General features: G+C 41.1%; 1 protein-coding gene across 1 annotated transcript; it reads left to right on the top strand.

The window, feature by feature from the left end:
* The first annotated feature begins 693 nt into the window (after nt 1-693).
* On the top strand, nt 694-27,070 carry klhdc3 (kelch domain containing 3). Its single transcript, XM_069690073.1, has 11 exons — nt 694-801; nt 2,389-2,630; nt 3,907-4,083; nt 4,289-4,404; nt 4,492-4,563; nt 5,859-6,072; nt 6,377-6,463; nt 7,876-7,984; nt 19,782-19,855; nt 21,092-21,170; nt 23,819-27,070. The coding sequence occupies exons 2-11, from the start codon at nt 2,477-2,479 to the stop codon at nt 23,883-23,885; spliced, it is 1,149 nt and encodes a 382-aa protein (XP_069546174.1). The 5' UTR covers nt 694-801; nt 2,389-2,476; the 3' UTR covers nt 23,886-27,070.

Here is a 27,070-nt window from a genome sequence, read left to right as displayed (position 1 = left end):
TGTATCAGGAACGATCTCCTGTATCAGGAATGATCTCCTGTATCTGGAATGATCTCCTGTATCAGGAATGATCTCCTGTATCTGGAATGATCTCCTGTATCAGGAATGATCTCCTGTATCAGGAATGATCTCCTGTATCAGGAACGATCTCCTGTATCAGGAACGATCTCCTGTATCAGGAACGATCTCCTGTATCAGGAATGATCTCCTGTATCAGGAATGATCTCCTGTATCAGGAATGATCTCCTGTATCTGGAACGATCTCCTCCTGTATCAGGAACGATCTCCTGTATCTGGAATGATCTCCTGTATCAGGAATGATCTCCTGTATCAGGAACGATCTCCTGTATCAGGAACGATCTCCTGTATCTGTCCTTGTGACAGCGGAGCTGGAGGAGTCTTTTGGAGAAGGTGCTCCTCTGTCCCTGCAGCAGGTGGTGGAGAGGCTGCTCAGGATTACCCAACACGGATAACAGTTTGTTCAGCGTCCTCCCTCTCCACCACCTTTTCCAGGCTGTCCAGTTTTTGCAGCCATTTTGCGATCCGGTTACGCGACTACACACTCAACGTCAGGAGCGTCTCGGTGAACGTCGCCCACGTGTCGCCGGACCTGCTCCGGACGAGTTTTGGTTTAAACCGCAGAACTCCTCAACACGCGGGGTTTCCTCGGAACGAGCGCACCGGCAGGGGGCGCTAGCGGCGGTTCGTCGTCCCGTCACGTCTCCACACGGACACTCAGTGGACACCAGCCCTGCCTGTCTCCTCCAAACACCACTCAACCGCAACCGACTCGACCTGAAGGTAGTCACCGACACGTTCATTGACAGTGTTACGTGTCGGCTCACCCGTTCGCAACTTCGTGCGGGTTTTAAAAACCAACGTTTCCCCATCGCCGGTCGTTTTCTGTGCGGTTCACGTCAGCGAGCTAACAGCTACATTAGCTTTAGCCTCGCTAGCAACCGCTTCTCCCCAAACTGTTGGCGGTCAAACAGCTGTAAACACCAAGCCCGTCTCCGTGTTGTTGTTGTTGTTGTTGTTGTTGACGTTTTAAGCGACGAGCGAGCCCCGGGAGGTTTTGTCCCTTCGCAGGCGCGTGTGCTCGTTACGCCTGTCTTGATAACGACGGCTAACGACGGGGCTAGCCGGTGTTGTGTGAGGCGTCAACTGGGTTTTTTTTTGTTTGTTTTTGTAGTAACCCGTTTTTTAATCGGACCTGTTTTTATTAAAGCTCACTAAAAATATCTCTGGATTTACGTTTCAAAAGACGCGACGTGCGGATCTTGTGTTTCACGTTTGCAGCGGACCTTTTATTATTAATCCTGAGAGATCACGTGCTGCAAGCAGGAAAAAAACAGAAAGGCTTCAAGTGTGTTTTTGTTTTGAGGATTCACTTTGTACAAACACACACAAAGCGGTGAATACGACTTGTTTTTGTTGTTGTTTTAATTTAAATTCAGGCTCTCTCTGCCTTGTTTCTCGGACCAGGCCCGTGCTGCTGCTCGGGAGGTCTGCGGGCTTGAAATAGAAAAGTATATATATATATATATATATGAAACGGTCTTCTGGGGATTTTATTTCTAGGAGCAAACAAAGGTTGGAGGTCAGTGAGAAAGTGAGTCATTGGGACACAATAAGTGAGTCGTTAGAGCAAAAAAAATAAATAAACGAGAGGTTTACTTTACTTGCACTTGAATATACTTTTTTTTTCTTTTCTACTTTTAAGAGTTTTATTATTCACAAGCGGAAATTGTCTTTGGGAATATTGTTGAGTTTGCCAGCTGTCGTTGAACTAAGAGATGCCCTCCTTTGGTGTGTTTGGTTTTCATCCAACATGTTTGGCTGAGCCGTGACTGAATACTCATCCAAAGCCAACTTCCAAGACGGCCAAATTACACTTTCACTGTTGCTCTATATTTATATATAGATTAGGAACACACTCACTTCAACATCCTAGTAGGAGCTAACAACTGCTGAAAGATTGCTTCATCCTTGTTTTTTTGTTGTTTTTTTGTTGCTTTTTGCAATGATATTGGTAAAGCGTTTGTATTGATATGACCCCAAAGGGGTGCGTATAGATTCATATTATTGTGCATCTAAAAACCTTTGTGGTGCAGCGGGAGGGTGCGGAGGTAAGAGTGAGTAGAAAGAGGAGGGGTGGTAGGTGTAGGTCTGATCACCTCTTAAAATACTCTCCCAGCTGAGATACAGGGGCTTGCGAGCCTGTCAGCAACACCAGAGCCGAGTTCGCCGAAGAGAACAAACAAGTCACCCTTTTGTGTTCTCCTCGACCGGCCCTCGCAGTTTACCCTGTTGTTCTCCCGAGCGGAGTCCTCCCTCCTCCTCCTCCTCCTCCTCCTCCTCCTCCTCCTCTCGTTGTTGTGATCGCAGGTTTGAACGGTGTCGGCTCGATGGGGTCCGAGCGGGCGACAAAGTGATGGTCTAAGGACTCGCGGTCGCAGAGGTGCTTGCGCGGGGAATGTTGCGCTGGTCGGTGCACCTAGAAGGAGGGCCGCGGAGAGTCAACCATGCTGCTGTGGCGGTGGGGCACAAGGTGTACTCCTTTGGAGGCTACTGCTCCGGGGAGGACTACGAAACGCTCCGTCAGATTGACGTGCACGTCTTCAATACAGGTGGGTGGTGAATATATGTATTTATGTCCGGGTTTTGTGGAACTTTTTTTTTTTTTTTTCCGTTTGTTTAAAAATGTAAGTATGAATCCCTGAAACGTTCTCTTGTTTTCAACTGTTTTTGGCAATGAAGGTGTTGTGGGAATTCAGGTATTTACCATTTTCTATAACACAAAAAAAAAAAACAGCACAATTTTCAGGACACAAAAGCACTCTGTGTTGTCACTGAAAGTTATATATACAACTGTAAAATTTAGATTGATCAACTTTAGCACTTAAGTTGTTTCTGTCCTTAGGTGAAAATGCATGCTCATTTTATCAGTAAAATCGCAGGGCAATATTTGTTTTTTTTAGATTAGGAAGCAAGGATAAGACTGTGTTTCAGAGTTTGTTAAAGCTGCGCCACTTTAACGGTAACTCCTTACAGCTGGCAATTATACCCCAAGCTTTCCATTGCGGTTTGTGAAATCAGATGTTTTGTAGCTGCTAACTCCCAAACAGGTGTTTTCCTTTTAAACGTTGTGCTCTAGTTTTTTTTTTTTTTTTTATAAAATTGGTACTTTACCTTTCTTGTAACCCATTTTATATATTTTTTTTCTGCTGTGTGGTCAGCCACCTGCTTTAGGGCTTTACAACTTCACAAAGTAGCTTGAGCCCACCTGCTATTGATGTATCATGAAAAGATCGGTGGAACCAAATCTCTGGTTGATTGTAATGGAACGGTACCACCTCAGCAATTGTTTCTCTACATTTTGCATTGTGATCCTTCTCTTTGATGTCTATTTTACAGCAAAGCCTGCTGTTCTTTTAAAGTCCTTTGATATATATATATATATTTCAGTTCTTGTTTTTCATACACATTATTTTTCACCTTTTGTTTTGGGCCTCTCAAAATGAGAAAAAAAATGGAAAAAAGATTTCACTCAGATGTTTCACAGTGAGCTGCAAGAGCCTGGTGAAATTTAAGATTTCATCTTGGATGTGTACCTCTCAAATGTTTTACTGACTTTCATTGTTATTTCTTTTAAGAAAGTATATTGAATTGAAAATTAGGTAAAACTATCTGAAATTTCGGTTGCTATTTTACTACAGTATGTCATTGTTTTCTTACTTTGGGATTAAGGCTCGGTTTAAGTAAATATGGTCAGTCATGTTTGCTATTATTTGTTCAGTAAACTTTGTTTGCGTTTTTTTGTAAAATATACACAAATAAATTTAGTAATTACCTTTAAACTATGTATTGATTTAATATATATGTCTTGACTGTTTTGTATGTCAGTGTCGCTGCGCTGGATGAAGTTGCCTCCAGTGCGGTCGGGAGGACATGAACGTGCCCGTGAAGTACCATATATGCGTTATGGCCACACAGCTGTGCTTTTGGATGATACTATCTACCTCTGGGGCGGGCGTAACGACACAGAGGGGGCCTGCAATGTGCTTTATGCCTTTGATGTCAGTAAGTAGACCCTCATCTATCTTGTGCAGTTAAGTGATATTGTCAGGCTGCATTTCCTTTGAGATGCACCTGTTTGATGTTAAGGTTGTGATAGCAAAAAAGGGAGAGAAATCTTTTTTTATGTTGGGGAGCTGTGACACCTGCATATGACTGTGATGGTTTTCAGTAGCACGTGTCTCAAATGTTAACTGTTCCTGCGACATAGATACCCACAGATGGTTTACACCCAAGATTTCGGGGACTGTTCCAGGGGCAAGGGATGGCCACTCAGCCTGTGTCTTGGGCAAGGCAATGTATATATTTGGAGGATATGAGCAGCTGGTAAGTCTTCATCACTCTTCAATGTGGAACTTTCTTCTCTGTGAACATACAAATTTGATTTAATTCATTCCCTCTGCTTGTTTTTAGGCTGACTGCTTCTCCAATGACATCCACAAGCTGGATACCACCACTATGGTTTGGTCGTTAATTAATGCCCGAGTGAGTTAACATCACCAGTTTTCTTTCATCAAAACTGGAAAGATGTTTTTTTTGTTTGTTATTTCATTACACAGAATGTCTTCTATTGAATGTTCAAAGTAAACTTTCAAATAAATATGGATACAAAGCAGTCAAATAAACACAGAGATAGAATGAACTGGCAGCAGTCTCAGCTGCATTCAGGACACAACTGGAAATCCACAAACCATTGGTTATTACCGGGGTTGGCAGTGCTGCTGCACAAGCGCCTAGTGGTCAGATTGGCTGGTTACAAAAGCAGTGCAATGTAATGCAGCTACCTGGTAGATGTCCAAGTTCAAAATCCTCAGAGGATTATATACACTTCCCCTTTGGAAAATGCCATTTGTGCGTGTGTGCAGTCAACCTGCTCATGTGATAAACTTGTAAAGTATATTTTAGACATAGTCGTTAGGACAGGGTTATGTAGGGACTGGTGGAGGAAGTTTTAGGTTCTAACGGATAATATTTCTCGTCAAGAAGATTACAAAGTGTTGCTTACAGATTTAGCTGTGCATGTGACTACTGAATAATACTCTTTTTTTGTATGTTCTTGCATTCCTTTTGAATACAAAAGTACCTGCTGTGCAGAAATTTCTCTCAGAGCCCCTTTTTTGTGTAAAGTTTTATTTGAGGTTTGTTTGTTCATGTAGATTATAAAGTAAAGTATGTATTAAAATATGTCACATTACATGTATCATTCTTAAAGCTTGTTTGACAATATGTTACACAGTTTTCTCTTTCTATGGCAGCGCTATATGCCAGCTTAATGCAAAGGCATTCAAGGTTTGCTATTGTCAGGCACCGTTTCATTGAGTGGAAGGAGGTTATATTTCACGATTGTATGTTTGTGTTTTTTTATTCACAGTTCTCTAGTAACATTATAATTCTGAGAGCGGTTCCCATAAAATTTTGTACAACGTTTTTTTTTAACTGTACTGTACAATGTTTTAGAAAAGAAAGTTGGGCCTTCGGATGTACTGTGCTTCTGTGATTGGTAACTTGGTACACTAGATGGCGCTATTTACCTAATGTTGCCTTATCTTTGCCAGGATGAAGATGAAGGTTTATACACAGATGAGCAGAGAAAGTTAGGAGTTTATGAAGGACTAATTTATTACTCAGGGTTTTACAAAAGTTCATTAAAACCAAATGTAGGCTACATCCTGCACGCCAGCTACCTGTCCTGAGTACTCCGCTTCATGTTCTGTCTCTCCACTGAAACTCGTGTTAAAGTTTAACGGTCACTGCATCAGCTGCTGCTCTTCTCTTCACAGGGCACTCCAGCACGCTGGAGAGACTTTCACTCAGCCACCATCATCGGGACGAAAATGTTTGTGTTTGGAGGACGGGCAGACCGCTTTGGTCCCTTTCACTCCAACAACGAGATCTACTGTCCCAAGATCAGAGTGTTCGACACAGAATCCAACTGCTGGCTCAGCACGCCTTCAACTCAGCCACTGCCAGACGGCCGCAGGAGTCACTCAGCCTGTAAGACAGAAACGAGTGTTGTTTTTGTCACACTTCATTTGGGTACAAACTGATGTAATTTTCCAGTGACCTTTCTTCATTTCATTGTCATGCATGGGTTGTGTTTTTTTTATTGTTTGTTTTGGAAGAATATAAGCAGTGTTTCTAATTTTGCATATTGTCAAATTTCTTTGGGGTGCCTTTTATACTCACATTGATCAAACAAATTCAGCCAGTTTAACTAGTTCCATTTACTAAGCTGCAAATGTCAGATCTTTGCTATTGACCATGAAAAATTGTTAATTTTTTTGTGTCTGTGTTTTAGTTTCCTACAATGGAGAGCTGTACATATTCGGAGGATACAATGCCCGTCTGGACCGACACTTCAACGACCTCTGGAAATTCAATCCAGGTGATTCACTGCTTACTAAAGTCGGATTGGGAAAATGTTTCATGTTGTCGTAAAGCACTGCTACTTATTGTGCCATTCCTGGTAGTGTCTCTATTGTCATTTTATTTTTGGAATTCCTGCTTGATGACCATTTACCTCTACAGAAGAAATGCAGCACTGGCAGGGCTAGCTGGCACTGACCCACTTTCCTCCTCATTCTTCTGTAGAGAGCCATGCAGACACTCCTCTCCTTCCTCATTGCATCATTGTTTGTCTGGTAATAGTGGCTGGCTGCTCCTTTTTCACTTTGCTGAGTGTGAAACACAGATGAAAAAGTGACAATAATTCATTCTTTGAAGTGTTGAAAAATGTTACCAGATTGATGATGAAGTCAGTTTTCAGAGCTAAAGCAACACCATGGATATATTCATTGCCACTATAGTGTCCTACATGGTGCTTAAATACCACTATTTTATTCACTTCATATTATTATCAACTGTTTATTATGGAAAGTAAGGCAGTTTTGAATACAGCACCTGACAAGCTTAGTCAGTTTATGAACAATAAACTTGCACTGTGCCTCTTTTTATGATAGTCATTGCTAGAGAAAACAGTTGTGGCAGTATTTGTGCACCATGGCAATCAATAATATTTAAGGTAAACAGTTACTACACTGAGGTCATGGCAGGAGTTGGCATGGCATGTACAGAATGATACACATAACAGATAGCCTACTGATGTCTGCCTTTCCAGTTTCTAGTTCATTGGAGGTTTGGTATTTGTAGAGTGGTTGGTTTGATCTTCTGTGTCTGAAGTGGCTTTTACAGAGTGAACCTGTTATCTGCTTGTAACCAGCTAAACCGCTGCTTTGCAGTCCACTAGATGGCAGCACTTCAATTACAGTCCTAATTATCCAACAGAGTCTAAACAGCCTGTTGCCATAGAGATGCAGTGATGCTGTTTGGGTCTGAGAGCGTGAGGCTGCACAGTTCATCCTTATATGGAACAAGTGATAGCGCTTCAGCATCGTCACTCTTATTGCACTTGGGAGCACAAGAGAGAGATTTGTGAAATGTACAATTTTGTGTTCAAATGAAGGTTAGGTTTTGTTTTCTGCCTTTCACTGCTCCTTTTCTTTCGCTTATCCCTCGGCCTTGTGTTTAAATATAGATAGAAGCTGAATGATCTGCAGGCACAATGGAAAGCAATATTAGGTTTATGTAACTTGAAGTGCTTGAGAGTTTGTTTAGCTGCTGTGATGTAGCCCACAAATCAACAGTTGCTGCCCTCACTTGAGCTATTTAATAGCAAGACAATACTCTGAAGTTTTACTGAGACCTTCAATTTCTAAAGAAGTCAACTAGTCTTTTTTTTCTCACCATCATGTCTAAATAATGTTATCTGAACTTGATTCTTGTGTGTAAACACTACAGAAGCCTTCTCCTGGAACAAAGTGGAACCGAAGGGGAAAGGCCCGTGTCCACGGAGGCGACAGTGTTGCTGTATGGTTGGAGATCGAATCATTCTCTTTGGAGGAACCAGGTAAGGCACAACATATTATATATTTAAGCTGCCATTTTTTTCTATGCCGTAAAACGTACTGTAGAACCACCTTTTTGTTCAATGTTCAAGTCTCCTTTGTTTGGGCTTGCCTGTTCCACACACCCCTGGTTACTATTGTTTTCAGTAGCTGCAAATATATAAAAGTTGCTGATGCTAATTCTTACAATGTCTTCTGTATTTTTGTCAGAGATATTGTTGTGTGGAATTTAAAATATTTACTTGTTGATGCCTCCGGAGGCTGGTAGGAACACATTTATCACTAGTACAACCTATTGTATGCTCTAGAAAGGCATGCATACAAAAGTAGGTGGAAAATATCACTGACATTTAAAAACAAGCATGACAGATGAAGAGAACAATGAGGAGACTTTCTGTGCTTTCCTAAACAGTAAGTTTAAAAAGATTGCACACCTTGCCTTTCCAAAAACAAGAATTTCAGCATCATGCTTTGAAGATGCAGTTATTTCTGGTAACCCTTCAAGTGTTTTACCTGCAAAGTACTTACCTCTGGCCATCACAATATTTTTTACAAGATGTTTTTACATGACTTAAAACTTTGTTGAAAATACCTCGCTCTGAGAAATAATAAGATATTTTATAATAATAGCTTATTTTAGGGACACGGTACTTCCAAAAATGAAAGATATTCAACTAAGGTGAAGTGGCCACTAAACTGCTCGATAAAGTGGTACGTTACCATAACGACACATTTTATTTCTAAAGAATGTTGAAAACCTAAATTCAGCTGGACAAACTGCAGAATTCAGTCTTTCTATTACTTACTTTGAATACTTTTAAAAATGTAATTTAAAACACAAATTGGAAGTGTCTAAAACCCACTAACATATAATCACTCAACCAACCCTCCCTCAAACACTAACAAGTCGCTACTGCAGTCACTGTTTTCACTCGTACTATCAATACTATAGATACTTTTACAACTACCACTGTCTACCACTTTTAATAACTATTGCTAAGACTAAAATATGACAAAATGTTAACTTTTTTGTTATTAGTACAAAACATTAAGTTTTTAGAGTTTTAGAGACCTTATTTAAAGGAGCAGAACAACAGCATTTAATGGAATCGATATAGGTGTTCAGCATATAAATCATGTTAGGTTGGTGATTACATTAATTTTTAGCGTTTGAACACATCGATCATGGTTTATCAGCACAAGTAACTGATCTTTAATCTAAACCTGTGCGCGTTCCCTTTTCATCTGCCTGTGAACCTCGTTTCACCACCGGGGGAGATTGAATGGTCCGTCAGCAACCGCTGCAAATGACAATAGCATGATATGAATACAAAGAGGATTTCTTATACCAAGTTCATACAGAATACTTTCTCATAGACCTTATGTGTATTTCTTATAAACCTTTGTTTAGAAAAATACATTATATGCTGCTGTTCCCTTTTCAGTTTGTGTTACAATAGTAATAGTCAGTGTCATTATTGCATGGTTTTTAATGGAGATAATAGTTACTGATAGTTTGGTTGACACGGTAGTACCTGAACTAAACCATTATTTATACAACTGATGACAAATATTGAATCATGAATCTACGTTATTGTTAAAGACTTTCTAAATATCTTCAAACATAAAAACACTCTTTTCATCGATTGTCCTCATAAACGTTATAAAGCACGAGCTCTGAAAACAAACAGCAATCTCTGCTTTTGGTCAGCGTTCGCAGAAAAACTGTCCTCTCTTTTCAATATATCAAATTGAGTGTCTGGCTCCTGTAGACAGCAGTCTGTGATGAATCCCCTGTTGGCTGTAAGACAGTAGTGATAACCGGGGATTCGTAGCTGGTTAGGTGCCGCTGGGCTGGTGACGGCCAGTAGCCAGTGGAGTAATGAGGTAGCTAACGACACCAGCATTGGTCCAGAGTAGTGCCGAGTCCTGGGCTACTGTTATCAGCGAGGCTCTGTTATCAGGCAAACCCCACTGGGAAAACCTGATGGTGGAGATCGGAAAGCTGTGGATAAGAGTCCTCTGAGCTCTTCCACGTCTACAGATCCTTAAGTACTCGGAGCCTCTAGCCGCTGCTGGAGGCATTTTCTAAAAATGTCACTGGCCACGACATAATGCCGAACAACACACTCCAACACGTGCACATACAGATCTTCTGCAGTATGATGTAACACCTTGACATTTCCGCTCTTAAAATATAAATGATAAGTAAATGCAGAAGAGTACATTACGTTCAAGTTTGTGGGGATGTCCAAAATTGTACCTTGTACCCTCAGTTATTTGTATGGTCCTGAATAAGAACAAGAAAACTGTTTATTAAACAAGGAAGAGCTTGAGATGATGCTTATTTTTGAAGATGGTCATCCATTGTTTGGTTTCTCGCTGGGATTAGTTCAGGATGGGTTTTAAGGAGTCATGATTTCCTGTTGGGAGCAGATACGGGAGGGGAGGGCAGAGGGGGTTGGAGGGGGTAGTGGAGTGTCACGGGGCTGATGGAGGGTGAAGAGGAAGAAATCAAACACCACATAATATCTCCAACATCCTGTTTAAAAACCTGAGGGCAGATTTTATTTTAAGAAACTGGAGTTATATGTATTCATGAATGCAAATCAAGCACCTTTACAAGAGGGAAAACTTTTGTCTGTGTTATATGTAAAGTGGAGGCTTTTGTAGTTAAGCTGTTGCTTTGTTTTTTGTTTTAAGTCTGCCAAGATGTTGTTTTCTGTTACTGTACAAATTGGAGCATCATCCTACCAGACTCTAGGAAGTCGGCCACACAGGTTCTCCTCACCAGCATTGCACATTTGTTGTTTACATGAGCACACTTAAGCCTCTTACACACAGGAACTCCCATAAGCACGTGCACACACTCTTAGACATACAAACACCCTCCAAGCAGCTTCTTATCACACCCATTTGTATGCTTTCTCATCTTTACTTAGAAAGTTGTCCCAATAAGGTTTCTGCAATATTTTCACTTCTGTCATAATCTGCATTTATAAAAATTAGACTGAGAGTTTTTGTCACTATATATTATTAATTTAGTGTGAACATTCCCTTTAAAACCAGCCATTGCTGCTGCTTCTCTTGTTTATTTTTGCATGACCTAACAACATGAGGGCCGTTAACGGGGCTAAGAAGTTATTGGTATCTGTCTCAATGCAGCTGACAAATGCTCACGCAGGTCGTCGTGAATTATTTGCTGGACACCTTGCTTGTGTTTTTTGGTGGGGCTCCTTATTTTGGTGGGACGTTTAAGGAAATTGTGTTGAAATTTATGGCCCACATCTTGTTTTCCTGAGTTGGTTGTCCTTTCAGATTGATCTAAAACAGAGCCCTTCTCTTGATATTTATTCCTGGTTTATTATATTTATTTTACCTGCAGGAATTTGTTGAGGAATAATTTATTACTTTAGTGAAGGACAATAAAACTAAAATTAAGTCAAGCAGAGCCCTCTGCTTTCCAAGAGGTTATACTCTGGACTGGACGTGACTGTGTTAAAACTAAATACATTTGCAAATAATTACAAACACAAAGAGATTTTGTATGAGATTTTAAGTACAACTGCTCAGTGTGAGATGTTTTGATTCAGATTGAGTCTCGTTTACGTTGCTGAGTTTAATTTGGTTTCAGTTAAAGAGGATTTTAGTGTAGAATATATTTGAAGGTAAATGAGCAGTGCACGTGTGTGTGTGAATGACAGGCTGGGCATTAATGGCAGTCTGTTGAGTGCCACTTACGTCAGTGTAAACAGGCCTGCTGAGCTGCAGAAAGGCGCGAAATTCTGCCCCATCTTTGATTTATGACCTCAGGGAGCATTCTTTCTCACGGAGTGCAATTTGATATACCCTCAGCGCCTCTGCTACACTCATTTACTGAGACCTGCTCACTGCCCCATGAAGGACGATCCATGCATGACCAACTCCACCTGCACTGACCTTCACCTACGCACACAAGCACTGAGCAGCTAAACCCAGTACATTTGTAACTTAGTTTTCACCTTCTGAGGAATTGAACACAGCTAAAGTGAAGTTGCTTATGAAGGCAATAGCACAAAGATTATAAAGCTCCTGCTGTGCTTATGTTGTCATTGTTGGCAGTCATCACACTGTGGGTATAGTTGCTTACGACAAACCCAGGTTGGGCTAAATCGAGAAGCATTTTAAGCTTGGGAACAGGGCATCCTATGAGGGGCAGGATGTGAACAAGGACATGACAGATTGGCATGCTGGGAGCAGACAGCTCGGAATATGCGAAGGCGAATCTGGCACGGGCCCTTGAACTACTTGGACACGCCGGTGTGTATTCATCCCATCATTACCTTTTGGGAGTTTATTTTTACCATGACGACAGGTATCCATACATCTCTGAAGACCGTAATGATGAATGATTTAAATAATCTCTTTGTGTTCAGGTGTTACTCTGTGGTACAAGTCTTATTTTTTTTCTAGAAATGTCAAGATCTAATTTATCCCATTTGTCAGTTGAATGGGGAGGATTTTTAGCTTTTTAGTCCTTCAGTACCTTTATATGGACTGTCCATAATGACTGTTCTTCAAATGGGTTGAAATTGCCCTTAACTGTTAGCAGCAGGGACCGGTAGCTGTCATTTAAGGTCTGTCAATGTCAAAGTGGCCTTCAGCAATTAATGAGTCTCTTTGATGTCATTTGTGTGCTTAAATAAGTCCAGGTAAAGTCTCTGACCCGTATTCAATTCAGTGATGTCAGAAACATAGTTATTAGCAGCATACGTGTGAGCTCAGTCAAATGATAGTTAGTGACTGCAGGTCTTAATTTCAAATGGAAGAACCTGATGGTTCAGACCAGTCTTAAGCATGCAAATGGTGCCACTTATCAGTCCTTACATAAAGTCATGATCCTGCGATCGCAGTAGTTAATGCAGATTTAACCAATCTGTGCATTATTTATGCGGGATTGCAATTTTGCAAAATTCCTGCAATTTCTCCACATCAAAGGTACACAATAGAAGCTCTGCTGAAGACATTCCAGCTCAAAACAAAAAAATAGCCCCTCATTTATAGCCAGCAAGACTCTTCAACTTCTCATTATCTCAACAAATCACACGCTGGTTGACCAGAAAGAATGTAAAAACTGTAAGTGACGGAGTTTATGGGAAATGTGGTCTAATTATTAGAATTATGATGCCAATCGTCAAACTTTTGGAGGATAAAATGGAAATGGGGAGATATGATACAGTATGATACAGTTGACCCTTGAGTTTCAAGCATGAGTTTTTACAGCCTTATAGTTGCAAGAGATTGCACTTCTATTTTGTGCATGCAGTATGTGTTGATGTAATATGAACAAAAAATATTTCAAGCACTATATTCGCTATTGCAGTCACAGACTGTTTTGTAAAAAAGTGTTTGCACGTTTGAGCCCATGATGGTTCTTTAAGTTCAGAAGAAAAAAAAAGAGAAGGAAACCAAATTTTCCAGCTTTTTGTGTGCTCTGCAGTATGTATGTTATTATTGGAGGTGATTACATGGGACTCACTCTTTATTGTTGTAAAAACAAAACACTTTTTTTTTTTCCTTAGTAGACCACATTTTGTTAAAATGAAAAACAAAAAAAACAAAAAAAGAAAACAGGTAAAATTGTGTGAAGCTAACATCCATTTGAAAAAATATGCACAAAAATAAATGCTGCTGAGTTTGTGGCACTAAATGTGACTTTATCCTCGTGATTTAGTAATCTCTTTACATGAGTAGATGAGTGTCCTGCTGGCCTCTACAGAGCAGAGGCCAGTAGGAGACTCCAGTCCCATTCCAGCATTCCCTCTTTCCTGGTAAATTGTGCCATTCATGTGTGTTTGCATACGTCTAGAGATATATTCACATGACTCAATGACTCGCAGCTCCTCCGCTGACGTCAGCAGGGTGCACATACACACACACATGCTTGCTTTGCTGTGCCAGCCCTCACTGATTTGTTCCATTTGGCAATATGCAGAGTCACTAAGCACATTTTTGTAAAGATGGAAAGCATTGCTGACGCCATTTCTAACATTAAATGCACAAACAGTTTTGCTTCAATTATTGGGGGTTTTATGTTTGTGCCTTGTTTCGTCATCACCCTGTTTTAATATGGGTTGAAAATTCGAAATATTAGCATATTTAAGATCTTAAATGTAGGATTTTAGTTGTCCTGCCACCATTGCGAGTGTGTGGCTGCTCTACTCTCTGAGCAAGAGGGAGACCACATAGCAGGTAATCTCACTGGTAGCCAAAACATCTCAGCCCCACACCTCTAGTTTAATCCACCCAAATTCTCTCCATGATATTTAATCTGGGTGGAATTTAACTGGTCATCTCAAAACGGCAAGTTGTTGAGCCTGGAAAGTTGTGCAGAGTCCAGTGGTTTTGTTTAGTAGTTCAGAAAGGTCAAAAGCCTGGTGCCTTGATATCTCCTACAAAGCCATATTGCATCTTATCAACAGCTGAAGCGGCTGCTGTTATGATAGTCCAGCTGCTTAAAGTGTGGCTTGTTATCACTGTAGAACCGGGCAGTCAAAAGGTTAGACTAAACACAACACTGAGGCAGAACACACTTTTTTTCATCAGGCATTACACCCCACAAAATGAAAGCATATTAATTTTTTGTGTTCATCATAACAACAACAACAACAGCAACAATAGCTGCACTTCCTCCAGCCAATAACATCTTTAAATCTACCACAGTGGAACTTGGCTCCATGGAAACGCTCCTGTCAACACACCATAGATTTTGATGCCACACATGTTGTTGTTTGGCTTTCAGTGTCAAAGGGTAGGTTGCAGAAGTTTCCTTTATTAATTGTGTGTGTGTGTGTGTGTGTGTGTGTGTGTGTGTGTGTGTGTGTGTGTGCGTGTGTGCGGGTGGGTGGGTAGTTTGTCCGAGATTAAACCTGTCAAACAGTGAAGGTGACCCCAACAGGATACGGGGCAACCCGCACGTGGCGGGACAAGACCCAGGGGCGGCTCGGCAACACAGTGATTTACTCTTCAAAGACAAGCTCATGATAGTATTTCATCTGCATCTTAACCCTCCTTAACCCACAAACAGCCTGTATACATTACCGTGTCACAGGGCTGGGTGTTGCACAGCAGCTCAAATAAACAGCCTGCATACGTGACGCTTTGTGATGCTGTTGTCCATGTAAATTGACATGTCTAAATAGTAGTAGTTTAACTTTCGATTTACTGCTGTCATTACAACCAAAACACACATGCTGATTATAGACTCCTCTGTTGAACATTGCCAGACTGTATAGACAAGTAAACATTACAAGTAAAGCACGCCAGTCAACTTATTTGACAAAATACTGGTTTAACACTCATTTAAACAACAACAGTGTAATGGATGTTTCTACGAAGCCGACAGGTTTAGTTAATTTAAGAAAATTACTTGTCATAACAGGCAACACATGAAGCAAAAGTAAAAGAGCAAAATCACCCATGAGGTAGGAATAGCTAGTTTACAAATGAGCTAACTATAAATATACTAAAACTGTGGTCCATTTACTAAATTTCCCCACTGTGGGATTCATAAAGTCTAAATCTATTGTAGCTGCAGTGTCTTCATCAGTATTTTCCATTGTGTTTCCTGTTAGTTGGTTGACCTTGATGCGTCTTGATTCATTTTCAGCTGCAGGTGAAGATTGGGGCTATGAAGGAAGTAACTTCTCCAAAATGAATCAGCCAGCTATACAGGATCATTTGACAAGCCCTTTAGAACCTCCACTGTATATTAACCAGCTGTGTTCAAGGTCCTGAAGCAATATTTAATCTCCTCTTTCTCATTTTATAGGCAGCTAGGTTGATAACGACTTGCCCGGTTAAAAGGCGTGAAATTTGTCCTGATAAAAGGGGGGAGGGGGGAATTCCCTTTGCTTGAGTGCCAGTTTTTCATTTCATTATCATCACCAAGCGCAACTTCATTTTGTCAGCATGGGCTGAAATATGAGACGTGTGCTTCATTAGGGCCTGGCATCTCCTCTGTCTAATCTGAAGGCAGGCGTCTCTCTGGGAGCCAGCTGTAGTTTGTGTCTCACCCTCTGCATGGGGTTTCGGTCTGAGCAGCTACAGGTCTTAATCCACCGTCCAGCCACTGCCCAGGAGGGGGCACAGATAGCTCGGTAAGATGAGGTGAGACAGCGGAGATTAAGGCCAAAGAAATGGACGGCAATCTATTGATCTGTGATAACCAAGGCTTTTGGGTTTGCGCAAGAAAGTTTAACTTTGAAACCATTTCTAACTTTTGGAGGAATCTTAACAGTCCACTGCATCCCTTCTGCCGGAACACGCGCACTTTGTGATTTTATGAAAACGTTTGTGAACTATAGAAATGGTGTTAATGCCAAATGATTGTGGCTTTAGTTGTAGTGCGTTACTTTCTTTTAAATAACTTTTCAGCATGGTAACATTCTTACAACACAAGAATTTTACAACCTGTTTCCAACACTGTCATGTGATTTCAATCAATACCAAAGTGCTACTGAAATAAATGGATGCATGTCTGGCTGTCCTGATAAGGTGCTCTGCAGGAAGTTGTAGTGCGTGATGAGTTCCTGTGAGTTCAATGCATCTGAAGGACCAAAGTTCAATAGGAAGTGGAGAAAGGAAAAAGGATGCAGATCATATCACTCCAAGAATGAGGATACGGCCAATGAAACCACTGAAAACATGCTTACGACAGGGCAGGTTCCAGGTATATTGTTGACACCGGAGTTTGTTTTGAGAAAAGCAGAGGTGTCACAGTGTTTCTACCAGTTCTCCATCTTTTCTTCATCACTTAATTCTGCTGTTTCTTAAAGTTCCCAGGCTCTTTGGTGTCTTTGCTGGAGTTCAACGCTTTCCACTTTTGAGACCTTAGTTTGGAAGATAATGAGGTGGAGCAGGCAGTGCATTGCTCGGAAGGACCGGCAATTAGGTGATTAGACACCCTCATTGAGTGTTGTTTGAAATAGCAACCAGTGTTGTTTTAGTGGGGGAGCGGCATCACTCGGGCCTCATTCAGACTGGGAACCTCTGCTGCCGTAGGGGGGGGAGCACTTTCACACACACTGATACTTTGCTGATCAAGTAACAAAGTGGCTCATCAAACACCAGGACGCCACATAAAGTCGCACACTGTGACTTTCCCGCTTCTAAATACGGCCAGTCCATCAGACACTTCTTACCACCCCATGGTTCCTTCCCCTGACTCTACAACCTATTTCAGCCTTTTCCTTCTTTTGCGGTGACCAATAAAGTATTATCGTTCCTTAATGTTGTGCCGAATTTCACACCCGGGCTGACATCATCCATGAGCATGCGAGAAAGCTTCATTCCAGGGGATGCAATCTTCATCTTCTTCATCTTTCTTGTCGTTCCTGTTAAAGCATCCTCTTATCTGCACCCATTCACACGTCAACATCCGCAGCCTCTACCCTCCTTCCAAGTGAGCTTGCACAGTAGTTCACAGCTACTGCAGTGTGCTCTTTAGATGGAGATGCTACTTTTCATTGCTTCTCTAACGGAGACAGACGTCTGATGTCAGTGTGTATTCCACACATATAGTAACCAATATAACCAAATGTAATTTTCCTTTTCATAAAGGTCATAACAATCAATCTGATTTTAATAGGAGCAGTTGGTACAGATGAGGACAGATTATTTAAAAAAAAACCTTCAGGTGAATGTTGACTACAAATGTCCATGAATGTTCCAATGGCATTCAACAGCCTGGTTGACTTGGTGCGTCAGGACACTTCAGTCTGAAGCTCTGATCAATATCGTCGTGAAAAATGCATTTTAAGGTGCAATTCAACCATGAGAGTCACTGACTGTCATTTAGGTCATCGATTCCAATACTTTGGTACATGTACTGGTGGTCAGTGAGGCTCTACCCAGCACTACACAAGAGCCTTGCTTAAAGGCATAACACTTACACTACAACTGGACCTAGTCCAAAACATAATTTCATTTAAAAATATATATATTTTTTTTTTACAGATAACAGTTATTAAATATACTCATCACATTCCAAAGCTAACATAAAGCTTGACAAAGTGCTGAAGAAAAGTCGTCTGTTGAGGGGCCAAGCAGAATGACTTGTATTTATAGGTTTAAATGTATTGTCTGATTTTGAAACTATAGACTGATGTTGTTGTTATTTAACCTTTCTGAGGCGAGTGCAGGTTTAAATCAGTGAATTTTAATTCATGAAATAAATTGTTAGTATCTGCAATGGGACGCTGGAATTTAGTTAGGTACTTTTGCGTTGCATGTTCGGAAAAGTTTGGGAACCCTCTGATAAGATGTGATTGTTTTACTAATTAACTTTCATTCCTGGAATTTAATTCTCACATAAGTGGCACTTGCAGCAACTGAACGATTTCAGCAACAGTGGTGTAGCTGTATGTTTTTTTTATATATATATTATAAAGTACCTATGTACTCTTGATTTCCCTTGATTTAAGATGAGCCAGAATTGAAAACTCCCAATTTAATATAAATACTGTTTTAATTACCACAGTAATGTTACAGCCAGCTTGGGTGGTTGTGGTTGCTCTGATAAAGGCTCCTACTATAAGCTCGGAAGGGTCACCTCCTGGGGGCGGGGGGCGTAATGACTTCCCCAGCTGGCCCCCTGGGACGACCGTGCTCGTGCTCCGCACCTCTCCTGGCCGCTTTAAGCCACCACCATGTTTGTTTAGGGAAGATTAGCAACGTAAAACCCTTACAACATCCTGAACACGCAGCGAAAGGGAGACGCGATGGACGGGACAGCGGGGAAAAGGAATAGAGATTGATTGCTGGGGGTGACAATGGATTGTGTTCAGCAAGAGGCTGGTTTGAGGAAAGAATGAGAAATGTGAAGCTATTAAAGGAAAAGGGAAATATGATCAACGCAAATGCAACGTTTTTGTGTTGTGGTGCCTGATGGAGACATTGGTCGGACACATGCCCTTCACTTGCCACTCAAAGCGCAGCAGAAAGCTTGTGAATCTGCTCTTAAAGACCAAACTTGTCTGCCACATCCCTCAGGTATTCTTTATGATAAACTGCTCAGTGAATGCACCTGTCTGGCTGAAACCGTCCTCTGGGCAGTGTAAAACTGTAAAGTGCATTTTTATCTGCTAATCCAGACGGGTCTCTTGGTGCAATGTTGTTCTGAATATAAAGCAATTATGTGCATTGAGTGGATTTAGAAGACCATACTTACAGCATTATGGGAATACATCTTCCTTAAAATATTTGACTCCCACAGGCTCTAGCCTATTTCTTTTAGTTGCATATTTATACAGTATCTTCCCAAGTAGCCCGATTTGGCTTTATTGATAATTGAGTCATCGATGGAGTGACCGTACAGACTTGGGAGATAACTTGGCTTTCTGAGCTGTGGTGCACCAGGTGTGTCACAGGTGTGTGTGCTTAAGCTGTGGCAGGAAACAGATGCGCAGTGATATCAACTGCTGCAAAGGTCTGTGAGACTATCAGCACGGGCCAGCTTGCCGTCTCACTGCAGCGCTCCACTTCCTGTGGGCTTAAATCATGGCATCCCATGATAAGGAGAGCAGCGCGCTGAGCAGCACTGCTCTTATTCAGAACAATCTGTGGCTCCCTGACTATAGACCTCAGTGATTAAAGAAAGATGGTGGACGACAAGGTAAATAACTGAGAGCCTCTTGGTAACTAATTGTCGGGAATTCTTTTAAAGACATAAACGTTAGACAGCGTCAGGCTCATGAAAACAGGAAGTTTAAAGAGTTGCTCTAATCTTATTAAAATAGTTGTTGTTTTTTCTCTTTGCAGCCCCTGTCCAGAGCAAGGAATGGGAGATGAATTTAACCTCATGGATCATTCAGACCTGTATATCTTAGACTTCAGTAAGTATTGTTATCCATTTCTCCTGTTGATGTAAAATCATACACATATTTATGCACGTTGCCTTGTGGAAGCATCTACAACTGATATATTTTGCGATTTAAAAACATGTCAAATGATATTATGAAAACCCTGTGACTCATTGATTAACCTGCAGAGAATTATCAGCTGAGTCTGCAGCTTTATCAAGTTTCAGCTTATTGTTCAGCTGTCCAGTCTGCACATTTACTTACAGCTTTAGTTCGCTCTCACTGCTTCCACTGTGTCATTTCTGGCAGCTGTTCTCAGCGAACAAGCCTTCCAAACCCATTATTCTTTATCTACCCGGAACCAAACACAGGCACGCTGTTAGTTAGCGAGCAACTACTTTTGAAACATAGGGGAGTTGGTGGAGACCACAATGGCTCACTGGGAGGCCAGAAACACACCTCCAAATGAAAACTAGTGTGGCTCGCTGACTACTGGATGTGCAGATAATCTTTGTCAACAGGTTCCTCATATCAACTTAAAAGGGGACAATGTGTTCACATCCTTACCCCCAAAACGGCAAAAAGAAAAATCAGTTATTGCAGGTCAAAGTAAATAGATTTTAGAGTAGCATTACCCTCCTTACACCACTGCTTCATTTCTCATCGGGCCACCTACGCCTGGCCTTGGCCCTGCTTGGTGTTATCACATGGGGCACTTCCGTCTCCCGGACTACCAAATATAGCCGTATCCTGCCTGTGCGGGGGTAGCCTGTAATGCTGTCAGGTCACAGTCAGGGTTTGTGTAGTTGGGCTTACACAGGGACACAAGGACCGTATGGGACTGGCAGTACCCAGTGGCATCCCCTGGGGCACACGCCTCCACGTGCCAGTCACGTGTGCCTTCACACTGTTTGCCGCTGAACATATGGTGGAGCAGCCATGACGGTGACAGTGAGTGAGAGGAAGTTTGGGAGTATTAATAGAAATCTGATTTGTGATATGATGCTTTGTTTGCTGAGATGATTAAACACGGACATCATCATGCTCTGCAGGCCCTCATATGTGAACATTGTTTGTTTCAGCTGTTTTTCAGAGGTACCGAACAAACAGATCATGATGACTTTTACACCATCGAGAGGAAATCTCCAGACTGATCTGAACTGCTCAGCTCCATTTTCAATTCCCACAGCCGAAATAGATATTCTCAGCCTTAGTATGATGAGTGATTATGATCCACCTATGACTCATTACACTTTCTCTTCTTTTCAGGCCCTAATTTGAAGACGTTATGCAAAATAGCTGTTATTCAGTACAGTCTGGAGCAGTCGGGACTCCCACATGATATCAGGTCAGACGAGCTGCCTCTCCAACATTAGCTCTGTTTTGTCATAGAACTGACATATTGTTATTCAGGCTGTGTGTGTGTTCTGCTTGTCATTGTTCCGACCACTCTGTCTCTCTGTAATGAGGTTGTTTTTCAAAGAGGTAAATTATGACTCATTATCCTTCATTTTACGAGGCTAGTTTTACTCAGGCTTTTACTGACTTTATGGAAAGTTCTTGCATGCAAAATTTACACTTAAGCATATCATATCTAAACTAAAGGCATAAAGGTTTTAGTATAGAAGAATCAGATACTCACGCTAAAATGTTAATGTAGTCTGGGTGATGCTTTTGGTCTGTTTACCGTGTACAATTTGCACAAAATATGCTTGAGCAAAAAGAAAGATGTTTTTTAAAAAAAAAAATTTTTTATCAGTCCACATACTTAAAGCATGGAAGTGTTATAGGAGAACAAATATTGAGGAAGTCCAAATATTGTGCAGCAAGATGATATCTCAGAAGTGACAGTCTGAACAATTGCTTCCACTGTGCTGTATAAACAAGAGATCTGTTTCACATCCACAGACACACAGTCCTATTTAGAAAATTGTTTCAGAAGCTGCCAAAACTCTTCTAATTTTTAAGCTAAAACCTTTTGGCTTTCTCATTCCAGTTACATTTCAAAAGAGACTGATATTTATTGAGAAAGGAAACAATTTAAGCACCAGTCAAGTGGGGGACACTGACTATAAACGAGACTGGACTCCTGAATGATGCATTTTTTTGTCTTCCTCTTTGCACATTTTTAAGTTCTTTGCCTTTGGTTGTAAAATGTCCCTGGTGTTGTTTAAACTGATTAAGAGTCTTTGACTCCAACACCACTAAACTAAGCTGCTTTTGTAGTTATTCATATTTATAGACCAAATCACTGCTGCTAAATTATTCAAAAGTGCTTTTTCTCAGACTAACTGCTGCACCAGTTCAGACAACCGAACACTCACTTACTAACAGTACGTCTCACTAACTGAATGTCTTACTAAAATGAACAGGCCATGCAACACAACTCCAAAGTTGATCTTATAACATCAGCTGAAATGATTCAGAGTAAAAACAGCAGGATGAAAACGGCCACATACTTTAGCACCTGCTGAGATATTTATGTACGTGATGTGAAGGAAATTATGACCTCATGCTTTCGTGTCTTCCGCGGTTATCCTTGTGACCACGATAACTCAGGGATACTGGATTGGAGGAACGTCATACTTTTACACCACAGGTACTCCAGACAGAGTTGATTTGATTACATTTTGGAGTGCTTTGCTGCATAAAGTTGCATATTAATGAAGAAAGATTGTTGAACTTCTATTAGCATCCTTGATGACAAACTACAAGTACTGTGAGCACGTGTTCTTTCCTCATAAGTTCCTCTTGCGGAAGATTTTGCAAAGGACTTGCCAAAAAAGTCTAAAGCAGTCATGTTGCTTAAATGACCAAGTGTGATGAATTAATAACATGTAATTGTCCCTTCTCACTGACCGATTTGAACATTATTTTGACACAACACTTGTAAGAGAAACTCAAAAGTTGGAGAGCAGCACTTTGATTTGTGATGTTATAATCACAGGGTAGGGAAATTGTGCTAACTGTATATTAAAGCTGCTTTTTAAAGCTGGTAAAGGCAAAATAGATTTTCAGCAATCTTTAGAAATTGCTGTCTGCTGCTGCCTCGTTTATGTAGCCTGCATGTTAAAGGGATTTCCAAACAGGTCACTTTCAATTAAATACAATGTATTAGTTTTCAAGCATTTCAGACCATTTCTCCAAAAACTCTTAGTAGATAGTTTTCCTCAAGCTGATGGAGCTCATTAGGCAAGTGTGTTTAAATTGAGGGCTTCCACTGATGGGATTTTCTTTACATGTGGACCCTATGAAACACGAGACTAATTACTCCTCTTAGCCTCTCATTTCTCTCTGCACCGTCCACTGCCACCTTGCATGCTCCCCACGACGGCGTTTGCAGTTGTGTTTCTAACCCTTGGAGGGTTTTCAGTCGGGGTCACAGGACTCTGGTTAACTCCCTTTGCCCCTCAGTGGCACCTCCAGCCCCAATGCCAATCTCCCCTCTTAAACAACATACGCGCACAACAAAAAAACGAACAAAGCAGTCGAGAGGGAGTGAGTGTGAAACCAGAGCCAGTGATAACAATCTGGAGCTCAACCTCTGACCTGTCATCAGGTCAGCAAGCACTGGACCCTGTTGTCAGCTCCTGCTCCCGATGCTCATGTTACAGCGGGACCTTCCCTCCACCACGTAGCCCTTCACTTGGACGAGTGGGGAGGCAAATGTCACTCAACTGTTTGATTATAATTGCAGTGGATTTGTAGCATCTTGTATTTTTCAAACCGTAGGTGCCTGTTGTTGTTTTCTTCTTGATGCTCTTATCGGGTTTTTTTTTTTTTTTAGAGTCAGATTAAGTTAATGACAGCATCCAAATGATAAAGTAAAGACAACAGCTTTTCCTGAAATCCTAAAAGTAGAACTGCAGTTCTAACAAAATGTAAATGGGCACGAGCGGTATGCCTTCAAATAGCCAGCAGCAGTTCACCATTTGGGATTACAGTGTTAAAACATTTTACTGCTAATTGCCAATTCTTCCTGTTGTTTTCCTCGAGGTGGGAACTGGCAGCCATGACGACCAATAGCAACATCAGCAGGCCCATCTTCTCCTCCCATGGCTGACGCAGCTGAATGTGAAGCAGACCCAGAACTGTTCCAGGACACTGGGCTCGTATCTTTCTAATCCTTCGAGCTCCGAGGGACTGTTTTTGTATTCTCGGGATCTGTGTCCGAGTTATTTTCCACATTCTACAAGTGAAAAACTCCTTACTGACCAAAATATCCTGCGTAAGACTTCCTTGGACCCCGCGGGGCTTTGCCACGTCTAAGGATATTTTAACCCTTGAGACACTGGTTGTGTGAAATCATTGAGGCCTGTTCACCTTTTCTCTTCTTTCTAGCGTCTCTAGGAAACCAATCAGCCTATGATAATCATAGACTTCTAATTGTAAGCACAGGAAGAGACAAGAACTACAGCCAAACGTCTTGAGAGCCAACCTCTTCGTTGAGGATGTGATTGTGATGTCACACTCAACAGATCTCCCCGAAGAGACTAACACGGACCTTCTGTCACAGATAGAAAGAGACTGGGATGGTCGTGAGTTTGGATCTGCTGCAGCTTGAACACACTCATAAACACATGTAAAACGACATTGTCCATTAGCAGGCAAGGCTAACGTTGGTGTTAAATGCAAGGAGACAGAATATTCAATACTGGAGTGTAAAAGGACTGGCTTTCAATGCTTCACTATTTCCCTACTTCATTAGAACTTGAATGGTACCCCACTGCTCTCAAGTGTCTCTAACCTGATTTGCAAGGCAGCTGAAGAAAGCTGTCTGCCTTGTGAAATAATCCATCTACCTCCCTGAACAGCATGTATCATCGATTGTTTAAGACTTCCCATTCATTAGACACCAGTAAAAGAAGCCTATTCACAGGGAAGCTGGCATTTGTGCTTGTCTGTTGCATTCTTCCTTGAAGTGCTGCATTGTCACTGGAAGAGTGCTCCCCTGCCCCTCCAGTTTGTTTTTCAGTGCCAAATTCATGATGCAAATATATACTGTGTATGTGTGTCAGCACGTGGTCCTGTTTACACACAATCTCAGCCCACCTACTTCAGTTGGCCTGTTGTTGTGTGTGTGTATGGTGGGGATCATCACCAATATGCATAATGTAGGTCCTTTTTATAGACAATCCTACAGCACTCAAAGACTCTTCTCGTGGCTTTATTCACAGTGTGACGAAAAACAAGGAAAGTGTGCACGTGTGTTTGTGTCCAAATATAAGCAAAGTTAAACCTGAGCAGCAGATGTTTGAAATGCATAAGGGCTGTTATTAGATTAGACACTCACACAGTTTGAAAACTACCAGGAAATGTTCAAATTAGAGATGTTTATTCAGGTGCTTTTGTTTTATTAATGATTCTGACAAATTTTTAGAACAAAACACGGTGGTGGTCTTTTTTTTTTCTTTTTTTTTTTTTAACTCCATCCACATTCGTTAAAGGACAAGGTTAGATTTTTATAGTTTTGCTATTGTCAACAAATCCCATAAAAACAAAAACAAAAACCACGCTGTTCATCAGCCGTCTCCTGCCCTGTCTATGGGAACACTTTTAACAACCAGCAGGACAGTGTGCTTTTTAACAGCCATTATTCAAACAGGAGTAAATATATAATGTGTCGTGGATTTGGTGCACGAGTGTGTACTTTCATCAGTAGTTCAGTGTGTTTAAGATCATTTATGTGTTTATAATACATTTTGAATAATTAAGATATATCAGGCTTTGGATACTAAGACAATCCTTGTTAGAGGAGTAGATTTTAGCTTTTGGTCTTTGTTGACAATAAAAACATAGAATGACACAAGACCTGTCCTCTGAATACTAAGTGTGACATTAATGATTTGGTGAGGATGAATACACAAGCTATTTATTTATGATCACCATGGACTTTAGTTGGATCTGGTCCTCAGCAGGACAAAGACCTAAACTTTGCAAACCTGAGCTATAGAAACGGTGTGACAACACACTCGTGAGCTGCACGCATGCTTTGCAGTCCCGGTCATCAGGACCAGGTGTGCTGCTGCTTTCTGTCCTGCCAGGTAGTTCCATCTCCTCTATCAGATAGTCCCTGATCCGCAGGCTAGAATAGAAACCAGCAGGGCTGTGGGTCCCAAACATCACAAATGTTTACAGATCTGTGTATGTCATGTAAAGCAGTGTAAAACAATCTTAAACTGCAGGTCGTAGTCACCAGATAACTGCACTATAGCCAACAGTGGCATGTCAGGCCTTACAGAGAGGAGACATGACGATGCTGCTTTTTTGCCTCCAGAGTTTTGAGACGTTCGCCAGTCCGAACCAAGTCTGAATTTATTTTACAGACCAGTGGTGCCAATGTGACTCAGCGAGTCCTACGCCCTCTGCACTGCACTGCACACGGACATATTATACACATGATATTCCTCAGATATTCCCAGTTACTTGGACTATACAACACAGCGAAACCACAGGGAAGCTCATTGTGAAAAAAAAAACAAAAAAAAAACAACTTTCTGGTGAACAAATCAAACTGTTATGTGACACCAAATAGCCGCTGGCAAAACCGATACGCATTTATTTCTTCTGTTTTTTTGTTTTTTTTTCCAATGTGTGGTGTGAAAGTCACTTTTATTTCAGGATTTTGGTCCTTTTGTTGTTGCGTGTGGAGATTATGGGTGATGGAAGTAAACATTAATTACATAGCGATGTCAACTCTATGGTCAGAAATAAAATACCTACACACGTTTCCTCAGTGATGGTCACTCACTTACCTCCAGGAAGACGATGTGTAATTTTCCTGAATATATTGTCATTACCTATTTAATAGCAGTTATGTAAAACCCCATAAAAGAGGCAGTTCGTGAGGCTCCTCTAATGCTTCTCATTCAACTTCTATGAGGACCTGCTTTTCCTAAAGAAGCACCCTAAAAAAACCGGCTCCTGTCAAAAAAATGCATCATTACATTATAGTGCACTCTCATGCTAAACTTATTCAGTGTGAGCTGAAGTATGTGACTTGACTGATTTCATGCCAACGAGTGTATTTTATCTTCAGGGCTTAAAGTATGAGGTGTTTGATTAATAAACAAGACAGAATGCTTAGAAAAAACTGAACAAAGTATAAAGTGTATTTGGATTCCTTTAATGAACTGTTTTAATTTGACATATATTTAAAGGGGACTCTGTATCTGGTTGGTCAGGACTTCCTGTGCAATATGCTTTATAACTGTATCAACAATAAATCTTGACACTTTGAGTCGTTAA

Source organism: Brachyistius frenatus, unplaced genomic scaffold (genome assembly GCF_029030835.1).
Source record: "Brachyistius frenatus isolate BFR_SWC_R1_liver_20210118 unplaced genomic scaffold, ASM2903083v1 Contig_8, whole genome shotgun sequence".
In the NCBI taxonomy this organism is placed as follows: domain Eukaryota; kingdom Metazoa; phylum Chordata; class Actinopteri; family Embiotocidae; genus Brachyistius; species Brachyistius frenatus.
This window is presented reverse-complemented; position numbering and strand designations above follow the sequence as displayed.

Bases quoted from the DNA above. Each gene is read 5' to 3' on its own strand.
- klhdc3 (XM_069690073.1), top strand. From the start codon at position 2,477: ATGTTGCGCTGGTCGGTGCACCTAGAAGGAGGGCCGCGGAGAGTCAAC. The intron at 2,631-3,906 runs GTGGGTGGTGAA...TTTGTATGTCAG, and splicing joins CGTGCACGTCTTCAATACAG to TGTCGCTGCGCTGGATGAAG. The intron at 19,856-21,091 runs GTAAGTATTGTT...TCTTCTTTTCAG, and splicing joins CCTGTATATCTTAGACTTCA to GCCCTAATTTGAAGACGTTA.